At 35.1% G+C, this 22,585-nt stretch overlaps 1 protein-coding gene across 2 annotated transcripts in view; it reads left to right on the top strand.

Moving 5' to 3' along the window:
* The window catches only part of GOLPH3L (golgi phosphoprotein 3 like), a 40,324-nt gene that overhangs the window by 1,807 nt on the left and 15,932 nt on the right, over nucleotides 1–22,585 (top strand). Inside the window, exons 2-3 of one of the 2 annotated variants that reach the window (XM_068540725.1) lie at nucleotides 78–272; nucleotides 21,107–21,238. In XM_068540725.1, coding sequence (XP_068396826.1) covers nucleotides 90–272; nucleotides 21,107–21,238 — 315 coding nt within the window. In that variant the 5' untranslated portion in view covers nucleotides 78–89. The remainder of the gene's footprint in view (nucleotides 1–77; nucleotides 273–21,106; nucleotides 21,239–22,585) is intronic. The other variant, XM_068540726.1, reaches the window with a different exon arrangement.

The following is a 22,585-nucleotide window of genomic DNA, read 5'->3' as shown; positions in this document are numbered from 1 at the left end:
TTAGTATGCATGTATGAATATCTAGATGTTTATTTACATAAGCACACATATAGATATTTTTTCATCACCCCCTCCAGAGACAGGTAAGAATGACCACTTTAACTCACCGGGCCCGTCGTACAGAAGTAGGGAAGAACTCTGAAAAGAAGGTGGAAAGTGAGGAAGACACTAATCAAGACAGAAGTCAAGACAATGAGGACACTGAAGACTCTAAGGATATCCGCCTCACGCTTATGGAAGAAGTATTGCTCCTGGGACTAAAAGATAAAGAGGTAATGCAATTGGATTTGCTAGACTGTCTCAAAGACTTAAATATTGGAATGTTTTTAGGAAGTAATCTGATAAAATATTTTCATTAATACTAAATTGGCCTTAGAATTGTGCTTCAGCCATCTGGGGGATGGGGGAGTTTGGGAGTGTGGTTGATACTTGGAGGGTAAAATCCAGAAGTATAATTACTTGAAGTATAATTTAATTACAAAATTACTCCAGAATTTTAGAAGATATAACACAGTGTAAAGTGTTTGTACTTGTAGTTTCCCAAGTGAGATTGATGGTGAAATAACCTCTTATTAAACTAAGAAAGAGGGCTCACACATTGAAGTCTTCTTGAGCTTTGGGGAGAAAAGTCTTTTAAATGAGAAGACAAGGAACATGTATGATTAGCTGTCTTACAAAAATAAACAGGGGTTGGTTTCTTATAATACAGTAAGAATAACTTTTATTCTATACTGTGTGTCTTTATTTTTATTAGTGGTTTTGGACAAGCAGAACAGCTATTTTTTTAAAAATTATTTATTTATTTATTTGGCTGTGCCGGGTCTTAGTTGCAGCATGTGGGATCTTTGTTGCCACATGCAGGTTTTCGTTGCCGCGTGCGGGATCTTTAGTTGAGGGCACGTGGGATCTTTAATTGCAGCATGAAAACCTAAGTTGTGGCCTGTGGGATCTAGTTCCCTGACCAGGAACCTGGGCCCCTTGCACTGGGAGCGAGGAGTCTTAACCACTGGACCACCAGGGAAGTCCCTCTATTCTGTGGATTTTTAGAAGTTAAATATCAACAATTGATGAGGATTATTTTAGAAAATGTTTTAAAATTAATTACAGCTTTCCCTTTTTTTCTAATTTTTCCCTTATTAACAGAACATCTATTTTATAATGAAATTAGTGGAGATAGCAAATCTTGTGATACAACCAAATATTTTCTTGGCTTTTCTACTAGTAGTATACATTATCCTTCACTTGTCATTTAACTTTTTATTGTGTTTTCCCATCACTTTCTTCGCTAATGAAGAGGTTATAAAAATATACAAATAGGGGCTTCCCTGGTGGTCCACTGGTTAAGACTCCACGCTTCCAAAATAGGGGGCGAGGGTTTGATCCCTGGTTGGGGAACTAAGATCCCACATACTGTGCAGTGCAGCCAAAAAAAAAAAAGGATATACAAATAATATTTTAAACAATCTACTTCCTTTTTAAGAAGACTTTGGTGAGTACAAAAAGAGGCATATTTATTATTGGCCTCAGTTTTGAAAACTTATCAAATTAAAATGTTACTTTATATTAAAAAAATACTAAATGTGGCTTTTATCATCGTTCTTAGAAATGAATTGGTTACATACATCTAGTAATATCTCTTCTTTTCTACATTGACTCCTCAACTTGAGAATACCCTTATTTTAGTTTAGTTTAGTTTAGTTTTTCTTTACCACTTTTCCCTTCTCTGATTTTTGTCATGTCAAATTACCAACTTGAACAGAAATTACAAGACTTGTTATAGCCTGTGTATTATTAAAACTAACGTTAGAGACATGCCCATGTGTACTTGGCCAAGATGCAAATATATCATAAAATCTTGCCCGGAAGTATATTTTCCTGTTTGCTGAGAAAGTTGGTGAGGCTCTAGTTTTATAAAAGTCAAATAAATGAAAAAGCAAAACTGACTCTCTAAGAGAAAGTCAGAGTAGGTCTGAAGATTAGGTGGTATAAATACTATTTTGAGATGTTTACACGGTGCCTAGGAAACATTCACTCACTAAAACAGAAGAGCATATTAGATCTAAAAAGCTGTTTTGTTTGTTTTAGTTTTGAATAGGAATGATTAATTTCCTGCTGAACCTAGGTACTAGAATTTTTGCTTCTGTTCTGTAGCGAAACTGCCTTTGGACTTCTCTTTGTGTGTTTCTAAATTTATAATAGTTAATATAAACTTAAGGAAATAGGATAAAAAAAGGAGCTTGTTTAGAGCTATGATCATAGTACGTATTCAACATATTGGTGAAATACTGTATAAAGATGGGCAGATAATATCCATCTTTTGAATTGTTTGAATTTTATTTTTGGAGATAGCTGATAAATTAAGTTTTTAGCTTTCAGTTGGCTCAGAAAGGATGAGAAATGATAAATCCTTAGGCGTACATAAGTAGGAGAGGTCAAACCTTCTGATTTATTAAAGTAGTAATAGTTGCTCCAAAATGCCAGTTACATAACTTTCTCTAAAAAATACTACATTGATTTCCAGCTCAACTTATTTTCTTCTTATCTCTCAAACCACTTGTTGATTTATTTAATCAATGTTTAATGTGTTTAGCATTATACAAATACTAAGGTAAATATAAAATAGTATAATATATTGTCCCTGTCCTCCAGAAACTTGCATTCTAGCTGGGGAAACAAATAATACGTCTTTTTAAAAATTAAGTAACCCAAAGCTCCATCAACAGAAGAGTGGATAAAAATGAATCATTCATTTATTTAAATGAGTATAAATATACTTTCTATATAGAATGGAAATGAACATTGTTACAAAACATGTATGATTCTCATATATGTTCAATAAAGGAAGCCAGACACAAAAGAATACATATTGTATGATTATGTGTATATAAAATTCAAAAAACTAAACTATGGTATCTGGGATTGCATATTTAGGTGGTAAAACATACAGAAAAGCAAGAAGGGGATTACCATAGTTGTTAGAGTAGTGACGAGCAGGGGAGGAGGGGAGTTTTAGTGATTAGACAAGAGCATGAAGGGGTTTCTGGGTGCTAACAGTTTTCTGTTTCTCTACTTGGGGAAAGTTTCATGGATATGCACTTAGGGATAAATCATTGAGCTTTTCACTTTTGTGTACTCTTCTGTGTGTGCATTATATTTCACAATTCAAAAGATTTTTAAAGAAGTAAATGACAACTAAAAAACAGCAAGTGTTACCAAGTTAGAACAGTAAGAGCAGAGGAAGTTGGAGGGAGGAGAGATCATCATAAGTGGGAATAATCTGGGGAAGAACAGAAGGCAGTAAAACCAGCTGGGCCTGTAAGAACGGATAGGATTTACATAAATGGAAGAAGGGAAGGGAACACATTCTGGATGAGTGAGCAAAGGTTTCATAAGCTTGATGAATTTGGGAGATAATTGAGTACCAGTATGACTGAAGTAGATGGTGTTCTTAGAAAACCGTGAGATTCAGAATTGACAAATTAGACTCAGATCAGAGTAGGAATGATTTTAAGTGCCAGGCAAGACTTAGACTCTTTCCTTTAAGTAAAAGGGGATCAGCCTGATGAAAACAGCAATGTCCATTTCATTTTTGTATCCAATTGAAGAATATTTTTGCTCTATGTTCTTTGTGAATATATGTTTTGGTATGTATGTAATTTCTTGTTTTTTCATGGTTTATTTGTGACATGTCAAAAAAAAAAAAAGCCAATGTTAAACTTTGCATCCCAATGTCTCAAAGTTAACTTTTGCTGAAGAGTTTCATAAAGTTTTCAGTATAGAACCTAATGCTATAATTTTTTAAATTATGTTTTAAAAAGCCTATACGTAGAAAATAACATAATGACACTAATATTTCAAGAATTGTAGGCCTAGAAAAAAATGACAGCAGGTCATATAGTCGGATTGCTTGTGAAGTATTACTGTCATCCTTTCTTAAGAGTCTTCTGAGTAGTAGCTGCCACAGACTGGTTTAAAATATTAAGCTTCATTGTCTTGTGAAATAATCAAGAAATTTTTATGTTGAAGAGTCTAACCTTTCAAATACGTTTAAAATTATATGTTACCTCAGTTCAATAACACTGACCTCAACTGAGAAAATTAAACTTGAGCACCAGCCTGACCAAAATAAAATAGATTTATTTCCTGTTGAAATCAAGATCCTGTTTATTTGTCATTATTGCCTTTGTTAAGAGTTTTGATATAGATATTTGTATTGATTCATGGACAGTTAATGCTTTAATTAAATTGCTAATATATTTAAAACTTGTTCTTTATGAAAATCTTTATAATTAAGTTACCTGTAAGAGGAGTGAACCTACTAATGCTTTTGACTTTTGGCCATAATCTTTTAAATTTGGGTAGTGTTTTTTAACCCTCTTCCCTTCCTTGCAAAGCTCTTGCTTAATAATGCCATTTATTGAGTGCTTACTAAGCACTGTGACATAAAAGCTTTTCACCATATTTCTCATGTCACTGGAGTAAAAATCGACAAGAAGTGTTGTTCATTGGTATTAGGGAAATATATTTTCATTCATTTGTTTAGTCACCAAAAATTTATTGAATGTCTCATATATGTCAAGTGCTGAATATTAGAAGAGAACAAAAACAATAGTCCCTGCTTTTGAGATTATTTATAGTCTAGTGGCCTGGGGATGGCTGGAGAAGTTAGGAGGGGGTCAGGAAAGTCAGCGGACTGTTGGAGTACAGTGCGATATATGCATAACTATGTTCTGAGTACTGAGGGAACAAAGAAAGACACCTAACTTGGATGGGTGTGGAAAGTAGTAGGTGGGAGAGGGAAGGAGAAGAGATACTGGGAAAGACTTCTGGGAGGGGATAACTCTTAACCTGAATTCTGAAGATAAGCAGAGTTAGTCTGTGAAGAGAGACAGTTTCTAGGAAAAAAGAACATGAGCTTGATGTTTGTAATAATTTCAGTGATTTGCAGCTGGAAAAATCACAAATATTTGAAAGCATCCCATCTCCTTTAAATGAACTCAGATGTTTTGAAACAAGTACCAGAGCTGGACATCCAGTTGTGTGTTTTATTGTTTAACTTTTCAAAAATTGTGAAATATAGCACATCCAAAAAAGTGTATAAAACACATATGTAAAATTTAACAAGCAATTTTAAAGCAAACATTCATGTAACCACCATCAATAGAACATTGTCAGAATCCTGGAGGCATCATCTTGTGCCCTTCCCTAATCACATGCTGTCCTACCTCCCTGTAGTTTTAACATGTGTATATATCCCTAAACAATATATTTTAGTTTTGCCTGTTTTTAAACTTTATGTTTTAGGATTAATACTGTCATGTATTCTTTTGTCCAATATGTTTGAAATTCATCCATGTTGTTGCATATAATTTAATTCAGTTTATTGCAATATAGTATTTCATTATATGAATATATGACCATTCATTCTACTGGTAGATGGATATTCAGGAGTCCATTATGAATAGTGCTGCTAACAATATTCTTGTACTTACCAATTATGTTCTTTCAAACAATGTCACCGTACATATATAAAAATGATAAATCAAACTGAATAAAACTTTCATTTTAAATTATAAATATAAAATATGTTAATGCTATGCTTTTCAAGCTTACTAATGATCCTTCATCAGTTATAATTTACTCATTGTAATTTATTAGCGATGGGAGATTGGAAGTGCAAACATTTTTAAAGCTGGTAAAAAAAATCTCAGTGAACAATCAGTAAGTTAAAAAAAAATCAGTCACAGTAAGTCAGTACACAACTTGTGGATGAATGGCTATAGATGGAGAAAATTGCTCCTCTTTGAAAGTTGCTGAGTTCTAAAACATTTTATTAAAATCAAAAGATTAAAAGTGTAATTTATAATTTAGGTCACAACCTGGTCTTTTAGTTTCCTGATAGCACAAAATGAACAATAAATCTCTTGTCACTAGTATTGCCATTGTGAATAGGGCAAGTGTATCAGAAAGACTCGTTTGTCAGGTTTTGTGGTTTTTATTAACACAGGCTGTTATTAAAAAAGAAAAACTTTTGTTTTGCTTTTTTAAAATTATATCTAGTCATATAACCGCAAAGAATTATTTACTATTGGTACAAAAGGAAATAAACTGGGAGACCAATGTCCTATTTTAACAGTAGGAAAATATAGTTTAAGCTGTTTCATTGAGAGCCTGCCTCTCTGTATGCTCCCCCAACCACCAGTTGCACACTGTTGTCTTCTAAAATATCTGGTATTGATATTAAGACAAAATCCTGTCCTGCTTAAATTTGGACTTTTGGCAGTAACCACTGACTCTGTAAACTTGATGGGAGCCATTTCATCTCTTTTGTCTCCCTCTTCATATTTTATTAGTATAACATAGAGTTTTCAAAACATTTTGCACTTTCTCTTGCTTGATCCTGCAAGGCAAATATTATCCTCTCTTTATGGGAGTCAAAGTTAAACTGGCCAATAAATTGTGGAATTTATGTTCAAACCAAACATAAGTATACTAAAATGTTTTAATTCTCTTCTCATTTCGTTTTCTGTATATTCTGTAACTATTTTCTTTGTTGTTACCATGGGGATTACATTTAACATCCTAAAGTTATAACACTTTAATTTGAATTTATACCAACTTAACTTGAATAAAATAGGAAAACTCTGCCTCTGTATAGCTCTATCCCACCCCTTTTAGTTCTTGATGTTACAGAATTAGATCTTTATACATTTGTGCCCCGAAAGTTAAACTAATTATGATGCATTAGTCTCTTAAATTATGTACAAAACAGAATGTAGAGTAACAAACCAAAGTTATAGTAACTTTATCGTTTTTAGACTAATGTTTTAAAGTGTATTAGTCTCAAAAAAAAGAAAGTATATACCTCATTGGGAAAAAGAATAATAAAGTGTATTAGTCTCTTAAATCATGTAGAAAACAAAAAATGGAGTTACAAACCATTTTTACTATAATACTAGCTTTTGTAATTGCCCATATGTTTACCTTTACTGACATCTTTATTTCTTCATACTGCTTTGGGTTACTGTCCAGTGTCCTTTCTTTTCTACCTGTAGGACTCTCTTTAGCATTTCTTGCAGGGCAGGCCTAGTGGTAAAGACTCCCTGAGCTTTTGTTTATCTGGGAATGTCTTAATTTCTCCTTCACTTTCGAAAGATAGTTTTGCCAGATATAGAATTCTTGGTTGACAGGTTTGTTGGGTTTTTTTTTCTCTTTTAGCATTTTGAATATATCAGCTCATTGCCTTCTGGCCTCCAAAGTTTCTGATGAGAAATTTGTTGATAATCTTATTGAGCATCTCTTGTATGGGACAAGTGGCTTATCTTCTGTTGCTTTCAAGATCTCTCTTTGTCTTTGACTTTCAACAGTTTGATTTTAATGTGACTCAGTGTGCGTCTCTTTGAGTTCATCCTATTTGGAGTTCATTTAGCTTTTGGATATTTATATGTATATCTTTCATCAAACTTGGGAAGTTTTTGGCCATTATTCCTTCAAATAATCTCTCTGCCCCTTTTGCTCTCTCTTCTGGAAGGCCCAAAATGTGTACGTTGGTTTACTTTTGTTGATATCCCACAGTTCCCTAGGATCTGTTCATTATTCTTCAATCTTTTTTCTTTCTGTTCCTCAGACTCAATAATTTCAGTTTGTCCTGTCTCCAAGTTTGTTAATTCTTTTGTCTGCTCAAATCTTCCTTTGAATCCCTCTAGTAAATTTTTTTATTTCAGTTATTATACTTTCAGCTCTAGAATTCCTTTTTGGTTTCTTTTTAGGTTTTCTGCCTCTTTACTGATATTTCCATTTTGTTCATACATCATTTTCCTGACTTTCTCCACATCTTCCTTTAGTTCTTTGTGAATCTTTAAAATAGTTGTTTTAAAGTCTTTGTCTACTAGGTCTGCCATCTGGTCTTTCTGGGACAGTTTCTGTCATTTTTTTTTTCCTTTGAGTTGGCATACTGAACTGTTTCTTTATATGTCTTATGATTTTTTTGACTGAAAATTAGACATTTGAATCTAATGATATGGTAACTCTGGAAATCAGATTATGCCCCTTACCCAGAGTTTCCTGGTTTTTGTTTTGTTTTGTCTTTATTTTTTTCAGATTTATTTAGGTATAACTGACAAAATTGTAAAATATTTTAAATATATAACGTGATGATTTGATATATGTATACATTGCGATAAGATTCCCCCATCATGTTAATTAACACATCCATCACCTAACATATATTTACCTTTGTGTGTGTGTGAGAGAGAACAATTATGATCTATTCTCTTAGCAGATTTCAGTTGTACAATACAGTGTTATCAGATACACATCACCATATATAAAATAAACAAGTATTTACTGTAACGGCGCAGGGAACTATATTCAGCATCTGTAATAACCTATAATAGAAAAGAATCAGAAAAAAAGAATATATCTATCTATATCTATCTATCTATCTATATCTATATCAATCTATCTATCTAACCGAATCACTTTGTTGTATACCTGCAACTAACACAATATTGTAAGTCAACTCTACTTAAAAAAAGAAAAAGTAGATAGCAATACAGTGTTATCAACTATAGTCACCACATTGTACATTAGACCCTCAAACCTTATTCATCATGTAACTGAAAGTTTGTACCCTTTTACCAACCTCTCCCTATTTCCCCCCACCCCCCAGTCCCTGGCAAACATTTTTCTACTTTCTGTTCCTAGGAGCTCAGATTTTTTAGATTTTACATGTAAGTGATACTATGCAATGTTTGTCTTTCTCTCTGGCTTATTTCACCTCCAGGTGAAATATCTCCAGGGCATAATGCCCTCCAGATTCTTCCATGTTGTCACAAATGTCAGGATTTCTGTCTTTTTTTTTTTTTTTTTTTTAATTAATTAATTAATTTATTTATTTATTTATATTTGGCTGTGTTGGGTCTTCGTTTCTGTGCGAGGGCTTTCTCCAGTTGCGGAGAGTGGGGGCCTCTCTTCATCGCGGTGCACGGGCCTCTCACTGTCGCGGCCTCTCCCGTTGCGGAGCACAAGCTCCAGATGCGCAAGCTCAGTAGTTGTGGCTCACGGGCCTAGTTGCTCCGCGGCATGTGGGATCTTCCCAGACCAGGGCTCGAACCCGTGTCCCCTGCATTGGCAGGCAGATTCTTAACCACTGCGCCACCAGGGAAGCCCAGGATTTCTGTCTTTTTTAAGACTGAGTAACATTTTTTTTCCTTGATCCATTTATCCATTGATAGATACTTAGATTGTTTCTGTACTTTGGCTACTGTGAAAAATGCTGCAATAAACATGACAATACAGATATCTCTGAAATAATGATTTTTTTTTCCTTTGGATGTACACCCAGAAATGGGGTTGTTAGATCATATGGTAGTTCTATTTTTAATTTCTTGAGAAACCTCCATACTGTTTTCCATAGTGACTGTACCAGTTTACGTTCCCACCAACAGTGTACAAAGTTTCCCTTTTATCCACATTCTTGCTAGCATTTGTTATCTCTTATCTTTTTGATAATACCATCCTAACAGGTATGAAGCATTATCTCATTGTGGTTTTGATTTGTATTTCCATGATGATTAATGATGTTGAGCGCCTTTTCCTATACCTTTCGGTCACTTATATGTTTTCTTTGGAAAAATGTCTGTTCCGGTCCTTTGCCCATTTTTAAATTGGGTTATTTGGTTTTTTGCTGTTGAGTTATTAATATGTGTGTTCCTTGTGTATTTTAGATATTAATCACTTATTGGATATGTGGTTTGCAAATATTTTCTCCCATTCCATGTGTTGCTTTTTCATTTTATTGATGGTTTCCTTTGCTGTGCAGAAGCTTTTTAGTTTGATGTAGTCCTGCTTGTTGATTTTTTTGCTTTTGTTGCTTGTACTTTTGGTGTCAAGTCCAAAAAAAACATTGCCAAGACCAATGTCAAGGAGCTTACCCTCAGTTTTCTTCTTGTAGTTTTACTGTTTCAGGAGTTACGGTCAAGTCTAATCCGTTTTGAGTTGATTTTTGTGTATGGTGTAATGCTTTTTTTTTTTTTTTAATTGTTGTAGGCTATTTTTGTGCTGAGGATCAACCTAAAGTGTAAAATTAAGGTCTTCTCAAGTCTTTTCTGAGCCTGTGCCTTTCCTTGGGCATTTACAATAACCTTCTAATTTCCCCTGTGTATGTAGTTACTTTTGAATGTCCTAGTCTTTGGTATCTGGCTCCAAAACGAGGGGAAAGGAAAATGAACAGGAGGGAAAAAGCATAAGCCCTTTAAATCACCTGGAAGTCACCAGAAGGGGAAGGGCTTGCAGCAAACCAGGGAGGTTACAATAATGGCCTCTGTGTCTGCACTTCCATGATCAGAATGCAGATCCCTGATATCTGATATTTGGAGGACAGAGTCCTTATTGCCCACCCTAGGTCCTAGTAGGGGCATGTAAGCTGCTCTAAGAACATATGCATAGCTGCCTGCCATGGGGTGAGGGGATGGGAGATGGGTAGCTTCTGCTAAACTAAGATTTGAAATTGACTGGAATTAACTGTAATTTATGATTCACATCTTCCCCTGGAAGTTGCAAGCCTTCAGTAGCCTCCAGAGTTCCAAAATAGTTATGTCAGACAGATTCTACTGATACAGTTATTGTCTAGGTGGGAAGACAAATTTCTGGTGCTTCCTACTCTGCAACTTCCCAGAATCCCCACATTTGTTTTTTATATATTCCTACCATGTTACCGTCCCCATAGTTTGTTTTAATTTAAATTCTACATTTCCTTTCAAAGCCTATCACAAATCAAACAGTGATCTTTCCATTCTCTAAATTCCCTTGCGTTTATCATACATCTCAATGTGATTAGTTACTGCATTTTCTAATTTTCTTATGGGCAGTGTTTAAAGACACAGGCTTTGGGGGCTTCCCTGGTGGTGCAGTGGTTAGGAATCCGCCTGCCAGTGCAGGGGACATGGGTTCGAACCCTGGTCTGGGAAGATCCCACATGCCGCGGGACAACTAAGCCCGTGCGCTACAACTACTGAGCCTGTGCTCTAGAGCCCACGGGCCACAACTACTGAGCCCGTGCACCACAACTACTGAGCCCGCATGCCTGGAGCCCGTGCTCTGCCACAAGAGAAGCCACTGCAATGAGAAGCCCATGCACCGCAACAAAGAGTAGTAGCCCCCACTCGCTGCAACTAGAGAAAGCCTGCATGCAGCAACGAAGACCCAGTGTGGCCAAAAATAAATAAATAAATTTATTTAAAAAAAAAAACAAAACACAGGCTTTGGAAGCAGACATAGCTACATTAAAATGCAAAGTCTACCACTTACTAAATATTTGACTTGGCCTTGGTTTCCACATTATTTCCTTATCCTCATTTTATAGAGATAATAATATTGACTTCATAGTGCTATTGTAAGAATTAAATTACTTCTATAAAATGTTTAAATCAACCTGACACATATAAATACTCAATAAATAATAAACAAAGTGAACTGAAATAAGTCAGACAAAAGATACTGTATGATCTCACCTATATGAAGAATTTTAAAAAAAACAAAACTCATAGACACATAGAACAGATTGATGATTGCCAGAGGTAGGGATTGGGGGTGGGTAGGTGAAATGAGTGAAGGTAATCAAAAAGGTACAAACTTCCAGTTATAAAATAAGTCCTGGAGATGTAATCTTTGGCATGGTAGCTATAGTTAATAATACTGTATTGTATATATTAAAGTTGCTGAGAGTAGATATTAAAAGTTCTCATCACAAGAAAAAATTTGTAATTAACTATGTTTGATGATGGATGTTAAGTAGATTTATTGTGAGGATCATTTCACAATATATACATATATAGAATCATGTTGTACACCTGAAACTAATATAAAGTTATATGTCAATTATATCAATAAAAAACAATAGCCATATAAATTTATAATTAAAAAATTGGGAAGTAAAGGAATAAAGATGGGAGAAAGCATAGGAGAAATATTAACTTTTATTTTTTATAGTAAGAAGTCAATTAGATGTTGTCTAATATTGAAACATTTACTTTAAACAAAAAACTCAACCTCTTAATCTATTTTCTTAACCTTAGAAATGAGTCTTTTAGGAAAATCTCTTGTAATAAGGAAATGTTTGAAGTTCAGTAATTCCTTCAGTTTCAGTTCATTTTCTTTTTATGTTAAATTTAAGTAAAATTATATTTATTACATTTTACTTTAAAAATAGCACATGTAGTATGATTTACTCCATTTTTTTAAAATGTTGAGTGTAATGTTACTTGAATTTGACATAAAAGGGAAATTGAGGTTAAACTGAATATTGCTTTTCTTCATCACAAGATATCATTTACTAAAAGGCCCCACTAAGGTTAAAAAAGAGCTTATGAAAAAAATAAGACTATGTGTGGACCTTGTTTGGCTCCTAATTCAAACAAACCAGGTATTCTAAAAATGCATTAAACAATTGGTGGAATTTGAACGCTTACTGAATATTTGATAGTATTAAGGAATTATTAATTTTTTTAGGTGTGAAGTATTGCATTTTTTTTCCTTCATCTCTTGGAGAGATTATTGTAATATTTTATGGATGATATGTTTCAGCGGCTGGGATTTGCACTGAAATAATCTGGAGTTGGGGTGAGAGGTATAGATGAAAGATTGTACTGGTAGCTATTGAAGCTAGATGATGGATACATAGAGGTTAATAATCTCTATAGTTTGTGTATGTTTAGAAATGTTAAACCAAAAATGTGTTTAGAAAATGGTGTTGGGGTCATGTTTTCTTAAACCACATGATTCCAATTTAGGCAATATCCTATTGACTCCCTGTTATGAAAGATAAAGAAATTACCTCTCTCACAGTTTCTTTTACTTCTACTCCCCAGTATTTTATGAAAATTTATAGTGTATATGTTCTGTTCCATAATTTACACAAAGCTGTTCTATGAAAGGAAGCCCCACAACTGGGGTGGGGGGAGAAGCAGATGGGAAAATTGGTGGGTATGAGAGAAGATATGTGTATTGCATATATAAAGAAAAATCTGGTTTTACATACACCAAAATGATGATAAGATGATAGAATTTATGAGCAATTTTTATTTTATTTTTTATGATTCTTTTTTTCTTTCCATATTTTCTAAAATATATGTATATTACTTTTTAATCAGGGAGAAAAGATCTATTTGAAGACAAAAGATATATCTGCATTTACCTAGTTTGGCTCTTCTGAGGTTTGAACATACCATAAATGCCTTTATGTGTTTCTAAATCTATTTTAAATCATTTGAGGAGTTGTAGGGAAGTAGATTTAGTGCCTTAGACACATTTTCAGATTTTTTACTCCCCCTTTTCAACTTTCTTTGGATGGTGTGTAGCAATGAAAATTCCATTTTCTCATAAGTAACAGATTGTGGGAAAAGAAAGGCATGTAAGTTACTGTTACTGTTTTTGGTGCTGCAATCATTTTAAAATTTTTTAGAATAAAAAATTGAGGACATTTTTACTGGCCAAAATGAGATTTAAAGCTTATGTAGGAATATTCAAAGATTACCAGTTGCTTTCCTTTATTTTGGATTTCCTTTTCACTGACAAGGCATTTCCATGTTGTTTTTATTTTCTGAACTTTTGATAGTGGTTTTTATTTTAAAAAGGGCACAGGGGGAGTTCCCTGGTGGCCTAGTGATTAGGATTCCTGGCTTTCACGGCTTGAGAAATTGTATCCATTTGTCTAGGTTTATAATCCATTCTTCACAATCATGCTGAAATCATCTGTTAAACCAGAATAACATCCAGGTCACAGTTCCTTATTCCCCATTATGATTAAGCAGAGTGAGCTTTTATTAATGCTTAATCTCTTTTCTAAAATGTCTCTTTTGACTTGGATGGACCTAGTGACTGTCATACACAGGGAAGCAAGTCAGAAAGAGAAAAACAAATATCATATATTAATGCATATATTTGGAATCTGAAAAAATTGGTATAGATGATCTTATTTACAAAGCAGAAATAGAGACACAGACCTAGAGAACAAACGTATGGATACCAAGGTGGAAGGTGGGGGAATGAATTGGGAGATTGGGACTGACATATAGTATAGCACAGGGAACTCTACTCAGTGCTCTGTGGTGACCTAAATGAGAAGGAAATCCAAAAAAGAGGAGATATATGTATACGTATAGCTGATTCACTTTGCTGTACAGTATAAGCTAACACAATATTGTAAAGCAACTATACTCCAATAAAAATAAATAAATAAAATGTCTCTTTTGGCTCTGTGGACATAGAAATATTAATTGGAGTTAGAATGAATCACATTAATTTATAAAAGAGGAATTTAGATCAAATCCTGGAAGCCACTCTTTTTATAGAGCACTTCAAAGGAAAATAGTAAATTAACTCTTCTTAAAGTAATTTTTTAGAGGAAAAAAATGAATTAAAATTCGTTTTGCTTGTAAAACTTCTTTTTTCTTGTATAATTTTTGATAACCCTGGAGATCATCATGCAGACATTGGGCTTTGGAACTGGGCATATAGAAAAGGCTTCAAGAAGAAACAGTAAAATTCTTTCTCTCATGGAAAGTGAAGCAATTTTTATGTTGAATCTTCAGATTTGGTCGGGGAGAAACATTTTTTTTTCAGTGTAGATAATTTGGAAAAATTAGAAAACCACTTTTTTGGTTGGTTTGTAGACAGTATTTTACATAATTGTGATAATCCTGAATATACAATTATGTATTTGCCTGTTTTTCACTCAAATTTATCATAAGGATTTTCGAACCATATTTTTTAAAACTCCTTTTAATGATGCTTTAAGTTTCTTTGCTTTCTTTCCTCTTTTTACCCCAAGCAGGCAACTTTAAAATCTTTAACCTTCGTTGTTGTTATAAAGTGTGTCTTTAAAAAGGTTTGAATAACGAATACTTCACTAGGCAGAAATTCAGTGCAAAGTGTTGACTGTCTGAATTTATTGAAATCTTATTGTCCAACCTTTTACAAGAATAAAATAGCATTATCAAAAATTTCTATATGTATAATCTTTGACTCAAAAATTTCTTCTGGGAATTTATTCAACAGACATACACATACAAATGAATATTTCTTTATAGCATTTTTTTTTATAATGGCAAAAATTTGTAAGCCACCGATACATACATCAGTAAGGACTTGGGTAGATAAACTATAGTGCATTTAGGGGCTTCCCTCGTGGCGCAGTTTTTGAGAATCTGCCTGCCAATGCAGGGGACACAGGTTCGAGCCATGGTCCAGGAAGATCCCACATGCCATGGAGCAACTAAGCCCGTGCACCACAACTGCTGAGCCTGCGCTCTAGAGCCTGTGAGCCACAACTGCTGAAGCCCGTGTGCCTTGAGCCCGTGCTCCGCAACAGGAGAAGCCACTGCAATGAGAAGCCCGTGCACCGCAACGAAGAGTAGCCCCCGCTCACCGCAACTAGAGAAAGCCCATACACAGCAACGAAGACCCAACGCAGTCAAAAATAAATAAATAAATTTACTAACAAAAACAAAAAACTATAGTGCATCTAAAATGCAGTACTATGCAGTCGCAACAATGATTGAGGTAGCTCTGTGTTTAGTGATGTGGAAAGATATCCAAAATAATAGCTAAGTGGAAAAGTTGCCACTCAATATGATCTTATTTCTGTATGTAATATTAACAAATATATAATAGACTATGTATGTAAAATCTAGAAAATGTCCACTAAACTGTTATGTGGAGGTGATAAGATTATAGGAGACTTTTACTTTCTAAATTATACATTTCTAAAATATGATCTTTTTTTTTTTTGACAATCATCTATTACGTTTATAATCAAGACAAAAAAAAATCTACTATCCAAAGATCTCATTCTGCCAATTCTCCAATAGTCTCTATTGGTCATGAAGTAGTGTGCAATTTTGGTATTTTTAGTAGATCCTAAAATTTTTCTTTTTCTCTTTTCCCTCATGTATATAGCCTTTGGTAATTAAATTTAATGACTGAATGCTGAATTTCAGTATACATGTGCTAGATCATCCTGCATACTAAAGCAGTGGCCCTTTAACACAGCATCTTTATTATAGATGGTTTGAGAATTTACCAAGACAGCTCCATATATTTAGAGCAAAATAGACTTACAGTTATAATCATTTTTAAAACTCTTCATGTGTATTTTTATACTTTTTTCTATTATGGCATATGATTCAATAAAAAGAAAGTTAAAAAACATTTGAAGAGTTTTATATAATATGAGATACTATGATGGGGAAGGGTGATATTGAAAAACATACAGTTTATACATCCTGGTCTCCATTGCTTCTTTTCTTTTTTTTTTTTTAATTCATTTTTGGCTGCCTTGGGTCTTCATTGCTGCGCGCGGGCTTTCTCTAGTTGCGGCAAGTGGGGGCTACTCTTCCTAGCGGTGCGCCAGCTTCTCATTGTGGTGACTTCTCTTGTTGCTCTAGGCGTGTGGGCTTCAGTAGTTGTGGCACGTGGGCTCAGTAGTTGTGGCTCACGAGCTCTAGAACGCAGGCTCAGTAGTTGTGGCACACGGGCTTAGTTGCTCCACAGCATTTGGGATCTTCCCGGACCAGGGCTCGAACCCATGCCCCCTGCATTGGCAGGCAGATTCTTAACCACTGCTCCACCAGGGAAGCATCCATTGCTTCTTTATTTGCAGTGATTCTCATTTATAGTTCTGTCGACAGTCTGACATCATTGTTACTGAAACAGAAGTTATATGGTCAGGCAGAAATGAAAAAACAAGAAAAACTTTCCTCTAATTGCTTTAATACTGGCTGAAATGTTTGCACACCTGTTGAGATTCATAAAGTCACCAGGATTATATAAAAGTTATGCCTAAGTATATTATATATTGTAAAATAAAGTTATAGTTTAACCTTAATGAGGCAGCTAACTTGTATAAACCGAGTATTAATGGGGAAAAAAAAGGCTTACTGCCTCCTTAAAGAGGAGTTATAAGTATTACTCCTGAAGTAGCCACAAGGCAGGCAGTGGAGAGAATTAATCCCAGCTTTTAGTCTAAGATCAGGCCCTCAGGAAATTTGGATATGTCTAGGGATGCTTATGATTCAAGCTGACCTTTTGCCAAGTTAACATATTTACTCTGAATCATAAATTTATGCCTTCAAAAAACATTTATTGATAAATACTGTATATCACTCTCTCCCTAAGGAATTTATAGTCTACTGAGGACAAGCAGTTGGTTGCAATGTGATATAATAAATGATAGGGGAGAAGTAGACACACACACACACACCCAGGTGAGGAATCTAACCCAGAGGATGGAGTGGAGGGAAAGATAATATTGGAGAAGGTGACATGGAAGGTGTGACCCTTGTACTCAATCCTTAAGAACAAGGAGGAGTTGAGTAAAGAAGAGTATTGGTTCTTCTAGACAGAGTGAACTGTGTGTGCAAAGGCCAGTAGGCAAAAACGATGCATTAAGAGTACTTAACATGGTTCCAGAAAGCTGGGGCATAGTGTTCTAGGGGAAAGAAGCCAGAGAGAGACTAGTAAGCAGCCTCCTGATTTAAGTGCTATGACTAAAAAATTTGGATTTGACTGGGAGGAGCATTTGAAATATTTTTAAGCAGAAGGGAAGGGAGTTATATGATTAGCTTTGAGCTTAAAGATCATCCTGGCTGTGGGAAAAATGGAATTAGAACACCTCTACTTCTGGCAGTATAGTGGTAAGACTTAATTTTTCCTTTGGAATGGAAAGGAAATCTTCAGGGCCCCCAAACAAACACCAAAATTAAAATCCTAGACTTGAGCGAAAAACAAACATGAAAACCAGATTGCTCTGGGGCAAATTACCGGATCAGTCCAGAGATTCAGGAATTAGGTGGTCAGCAGTAAACTTTTGGGTTGAAATAAAATGGAGAAGCTAGGTTTAAATGTGGTCCCTGTTGTGTGGCAGTCTCCCAGTCCCACCATGCCTTACTCTCAGCAGAAGCAAGTGCAGATCTTCCTCTCTAGAGGAAGATATCCTCAATTTAGGCCTCCAGAATCTCATAGATTCAAAAAAAATTAAATATGGACCTCTTAATCAAATATCATCAAACATACAAAGAAAAATACACGTGAGAAAAAATCAGCAGAAATAACAAATAACAGGTCATTCAAAGACCTTAGATATTAAAATGATCAACCAATATGAAGTATCTATGATATTTTTAAAGAAATATAAGAATCACAAAATGAACAAGAAGAAATGATCACAAATGACCAGGCAAATGTGAAAAATAACTAAATAAAACTTTTAGAGATGAAAAATAGTTGAAATCAAAATCTCAGGGATAGTTTAACATATTAAATATAAATGGAGAGAGTACATTGGAAGCCAGATATGAACTAACTCTTGTGAAATCAATATAGAGACAAAGGAAAATGGAAAATATAAAGGAGAGATTAAAAGACATGGAGGTTAGAATAAGAAAGATTGAAAGAAAGAAAAAAGGAAATGAAGGAAAGCCAAAATTCTTAGAGATAAGAATTGAGAATTTTTGAGAAGTAAAAAAGGAACGTACAGACACAGGAAGCATATTACCAAACAGGATGCGTAAGTTCACACACAGTCATGTTGTAGTCAAACTGCAAAACACCAAGAGAGAAGACCTTAAAGAACCTAAAAGAAAAAAGACAAATCGCCTACCACAATCAATAAGAGTGATAGATTTCTCACTGCAACAATGGAAGTTAGGAGGGCATAATATCTTCAATGTGATAAAGAGAAAACTATCAACCTAGAATTTTATGTCCAGAGAAGCAGTATTTTAAAAACAATGGTAAAATAAAGATATTTCATATAAACAAAATAGAGTTTGCCTCCAACAGACTTTCATTTAAGGAAATTCTACTTTAGGAGGAAGGAAAATGGTACCAGAAAGGAGGTCTGAGATGCAAGAAGGAATGGTGAGCAAAGAATTTGGTAAGCAACTGAGTAAATCTAGACAAGAGCTACCTATATAAAATAATGATGATGCTAATAATGATGTCTAATTTGTGAGGTTAAAAAAAAGATAAAATATTGGCAAACTAGGAGAGTGATAAATATATTGATTTGTTTTAAAAATAAATTAGGTCTTGTATGAATGTTAAATGATCATGCATGTTAAAATTTCAAAGATAACTTCCTAAAGAAAAGTGAATGTATAACTTCCAAATCAATAAAGAGGAAAACTGGAATTTTTAAAAGATGTTTTTTAATTCTTTGCCACCACTTAGCTTTGTGACCTCTATCATATTACATAACCTCCATAAGCCTTAATTTCCTCATCTTTAAAATGTGGATAATAGTAATACCTCCCTTATAAGATTGTTGTGAAGATGTAATCATATAGTGCATGCAAAAAAGCTTAGCACAAATCTACTGCATAATAAGTGTTCAAAAAATATTAGATATTACTGTTATTACTAGTGACTTAGTCTTGGTGATGCTTTAAAGCCATGCTAGAATCTGCCAACATCACACCCACCTTCTCTCCAGTGAGAGGGAATGCTACACACAAAGATAGCTAAAGAGTGTTAAACAGTTCTGATAACACCGATGGGTCTTCCTTGTGTTAATCATAACTCCTTGTTCAGAACGTTCAGAATTTAATATTGCCTTTCAATAAAACGTTCAGAGCATCAAGGCTTTCCACAGCCTAGCCCAACCAACTTGATCTCATGAGTTCTCTTTAAATTCTTGAGTTAAATCTGTAAACATATTTGAGGTCTCCTTCCTTGACACTTTTGCTTGGAACGCCCTTTTGAAGAAGAGGTAAAATTTGGATGACTTCCTTCATCTGGAAAATCCACCCTCTCTGCTAAATTCAACCTATTCTTCAAACCCCAGCTCAAGTCCCGTAAGAGTTTCTGACTACTCTAGCCCAAAAGTGATTTATAATTTGAAAAGCTATCATCTAAACCAAACTTCCGGGACTTCCCTGGTGGCGCAGCGGTTAAGAATCCACCTGCCAGTGCAGGGGACACGGGTTCGAGCCCTGGTCAGGGAAGATCCCACATGCTTCGGAGCAACTAAACCTGTGCACCACAACTACTGAGTCTGCACTCTAGAGCCCGCAAGCCACAACTACTGAGCCTGCGTGCCACAACTACTGAAGCCCACATGTCTAGAGCCCGTGCTTCACAACAAGAGAAGCCACTGCAATGAAGCCCACGTACCACAACGAAGGGCAGCCCCCGCTCTCCACAACTAGAGAAAGCCTGCGCACAACAATGAAGACCCAATGCAACCAATAAATAAATAAATAAATAGATTGATTAATTAAAAATAAACAAATAAGCCAAACTTCCTATAGTGATTTATGCCTGTCTCTTCTACTCCATTTTCGGTTGAGCTTTTATTTAAATTTTATGTTATCACAGAAAATTTTCCTGGAGTTTGCATGGTCTTTCCAGCTACATTTTCAGCTCCTTAAGACAGTGGCTATTAACTGTATACCTTTGTATTCCCTATAGTTCCTAGGGAAGAGAAACTAACATTTAAGTGCCCTATGATATGCCAGCTACTATACTAAATGGTTTCTTATCTATATCTCACTTATTCCTCACAATAAACTTATAAAGATAGATATCAGTGCCCCCATTTTACAGATGAGGACATTGCACTTGAGAAAGGCTAAGTAACATACCCAAGGCACTTAACTAGTCAGTGGCAGAGCTGACTACACCACCCATCAAAATAGCTTGCAAATAATACATATCTTGGAGGCGTAAAAGGCTCAAATGATTTATACATTTTTCTACCTGACTTATTTGTATCCCACTCTGAAATTTAGAGTGTCATGGAAACAGATTTCAAAGAAGACAAAAGTCTTCTCAAAAATTAAAATTTGACATGCCAGTTGTTAACTAACAGCCAAACCATAGGAATTCACAAAGACCTTGAAGTTAGACTGAAAGTCATACTTTGGGGCAGGAGGGTTAGATTAAGGGACTTAAAGGGATTTTTTTCATTTATTTTATACGTTGCCTTGAGTTCATGTAATGTGAAGCGAAATGAATCACACAACAAAGTGGACCATTCTTTGGGTGCTTGCTGCAAGTCCATATCCCTTTCAGAACATTCTTTCTCTTCTCTTTTCCCCTTTCCTAGGGTTACACATCTTTCTGGAATGACTGCATATCATCTGGCCTGCGAGGGGGCATCCTGATAGAGCTGGCCATGCGAGGTCGAATCTATCTAGAACCCCCCACCATGCGTAAGAAGCGACTACTAGACAGAAAGGTAGAGCGTCCTCTGCGAACATCCTCTTATGAAAGGGCAGATACCAACAGTCCATTTCGGATGAATAGGAAGATTTGAGTAGTGAGACAATATAAATGTCACTTATTCAGTTGTCCCATTGTCTAGCAGGTTTAATTATCCTGTAGCAGAGAAAGAAATCCAAGTATCCATGGTCAAAAGAGTTATAAGAAATTCATGATTTTGTCTTCCATTTTTATGCAGAAAAATCACATTTAGGGTGGTGGTGATTATTTTTCTCTCTATATCTGTACCTATAATATTATGAAATAGAGTATTGTATATGAAGAGGCAAACATGTGGGTCAGGTGCAGTCTTTACTTAACTCTGGTCATCCTCAGATAACCATTCAATTTCCCTCCTTCCAAGTATTTCGCAAGTTCTCTCTAGCTTATGAGGTATACCGCTCTCTCCATTTTCTTACTACTCATTTTTTCCACTCACAACTTCACTGTCATACTCAGCACTCTACTGAAACTACATTCTTAGGTGTCACCAGCTAATTTTCAGTCTTCAATTTATTTTTCTCTTTTAACCTATATGTGGTGTTCAACACTTCTGACTACCTCTTACTTGAAACTTTCTGTTCTTTTTAAAAAATATTTATTTATTTTTATTTATTTATTTGGCTGCGTCGTGTCTTAGTTGCGGCATGCGGGATCCTCTTGGCAGCGTGCGGGCTTCTCGAATTGTGGTGCATAGGCTTCTCTCTAGTTGTGGCACGTGGGCTCAGTAGTTGCAGCACACGGGCTTAATTGCCCCACAGCATGTGGGATCTTAGTTCCACGACCAGGGATCAAACCTGCATCCTCTGCATTGGAAGGTGGATTCTTAACCACTGGACCACCAGCAAAGTCCTATCTGTTCTTGACCTTTGTTATATTACATCCTCTTGCTTCTCTGGCTGTACCCTATTTCCTTTACTTTTCCATTCCTTAACATCTAAGTCTCAGTTTGTATCACTTTGTATAACTTTTGGAGATATCATTTACTTTTACAGCTTCATCTATCACCCCCATGATATATTAACTCCCAAATTTCTAGGTCTGTCTTCTTTTAATACCCCCAGGAACATAGTTAAGTATTGTCCAGACATTTCAACTTGGCTATCCCGTATCAGTTAAAAACAAACTTCATCAACTTTTCCTGACTTTCCTATCCTTATTAATTGTTTCACAAGTTGGTTTTCCAGGCTCAAAGAGTTATTATTGAATCTTTTCTCCATTATCATTTATATCCAGTTTGTCATTGGGGCCCACTTCAAATGTTTTTTTTTTATCTCCCTATTATCACCCCATACTAGATTTTAAATTCCTGAGGACAGAGAAA

The sequence above is a fragment of the Eschrichtius robustus genome, chromosome 3 (genome assembly GCF_028021215.1).
Source record: "Eschrichtius robustus isolate mEscRob2 chromosome 3, mEscRob2.pri, whole genome shotgun sequence".
NCBI lineage: Eukaryota > Metazoa > Chordata > Mammalia > Artiodactyla > Eschrichtiidae > Eschrichtius > Eschrichtius robustus.
Note: the sequence above shows the minus strand (reverse complement) of the source record. Positions and strands in the feature narration are given on the sequence as shown.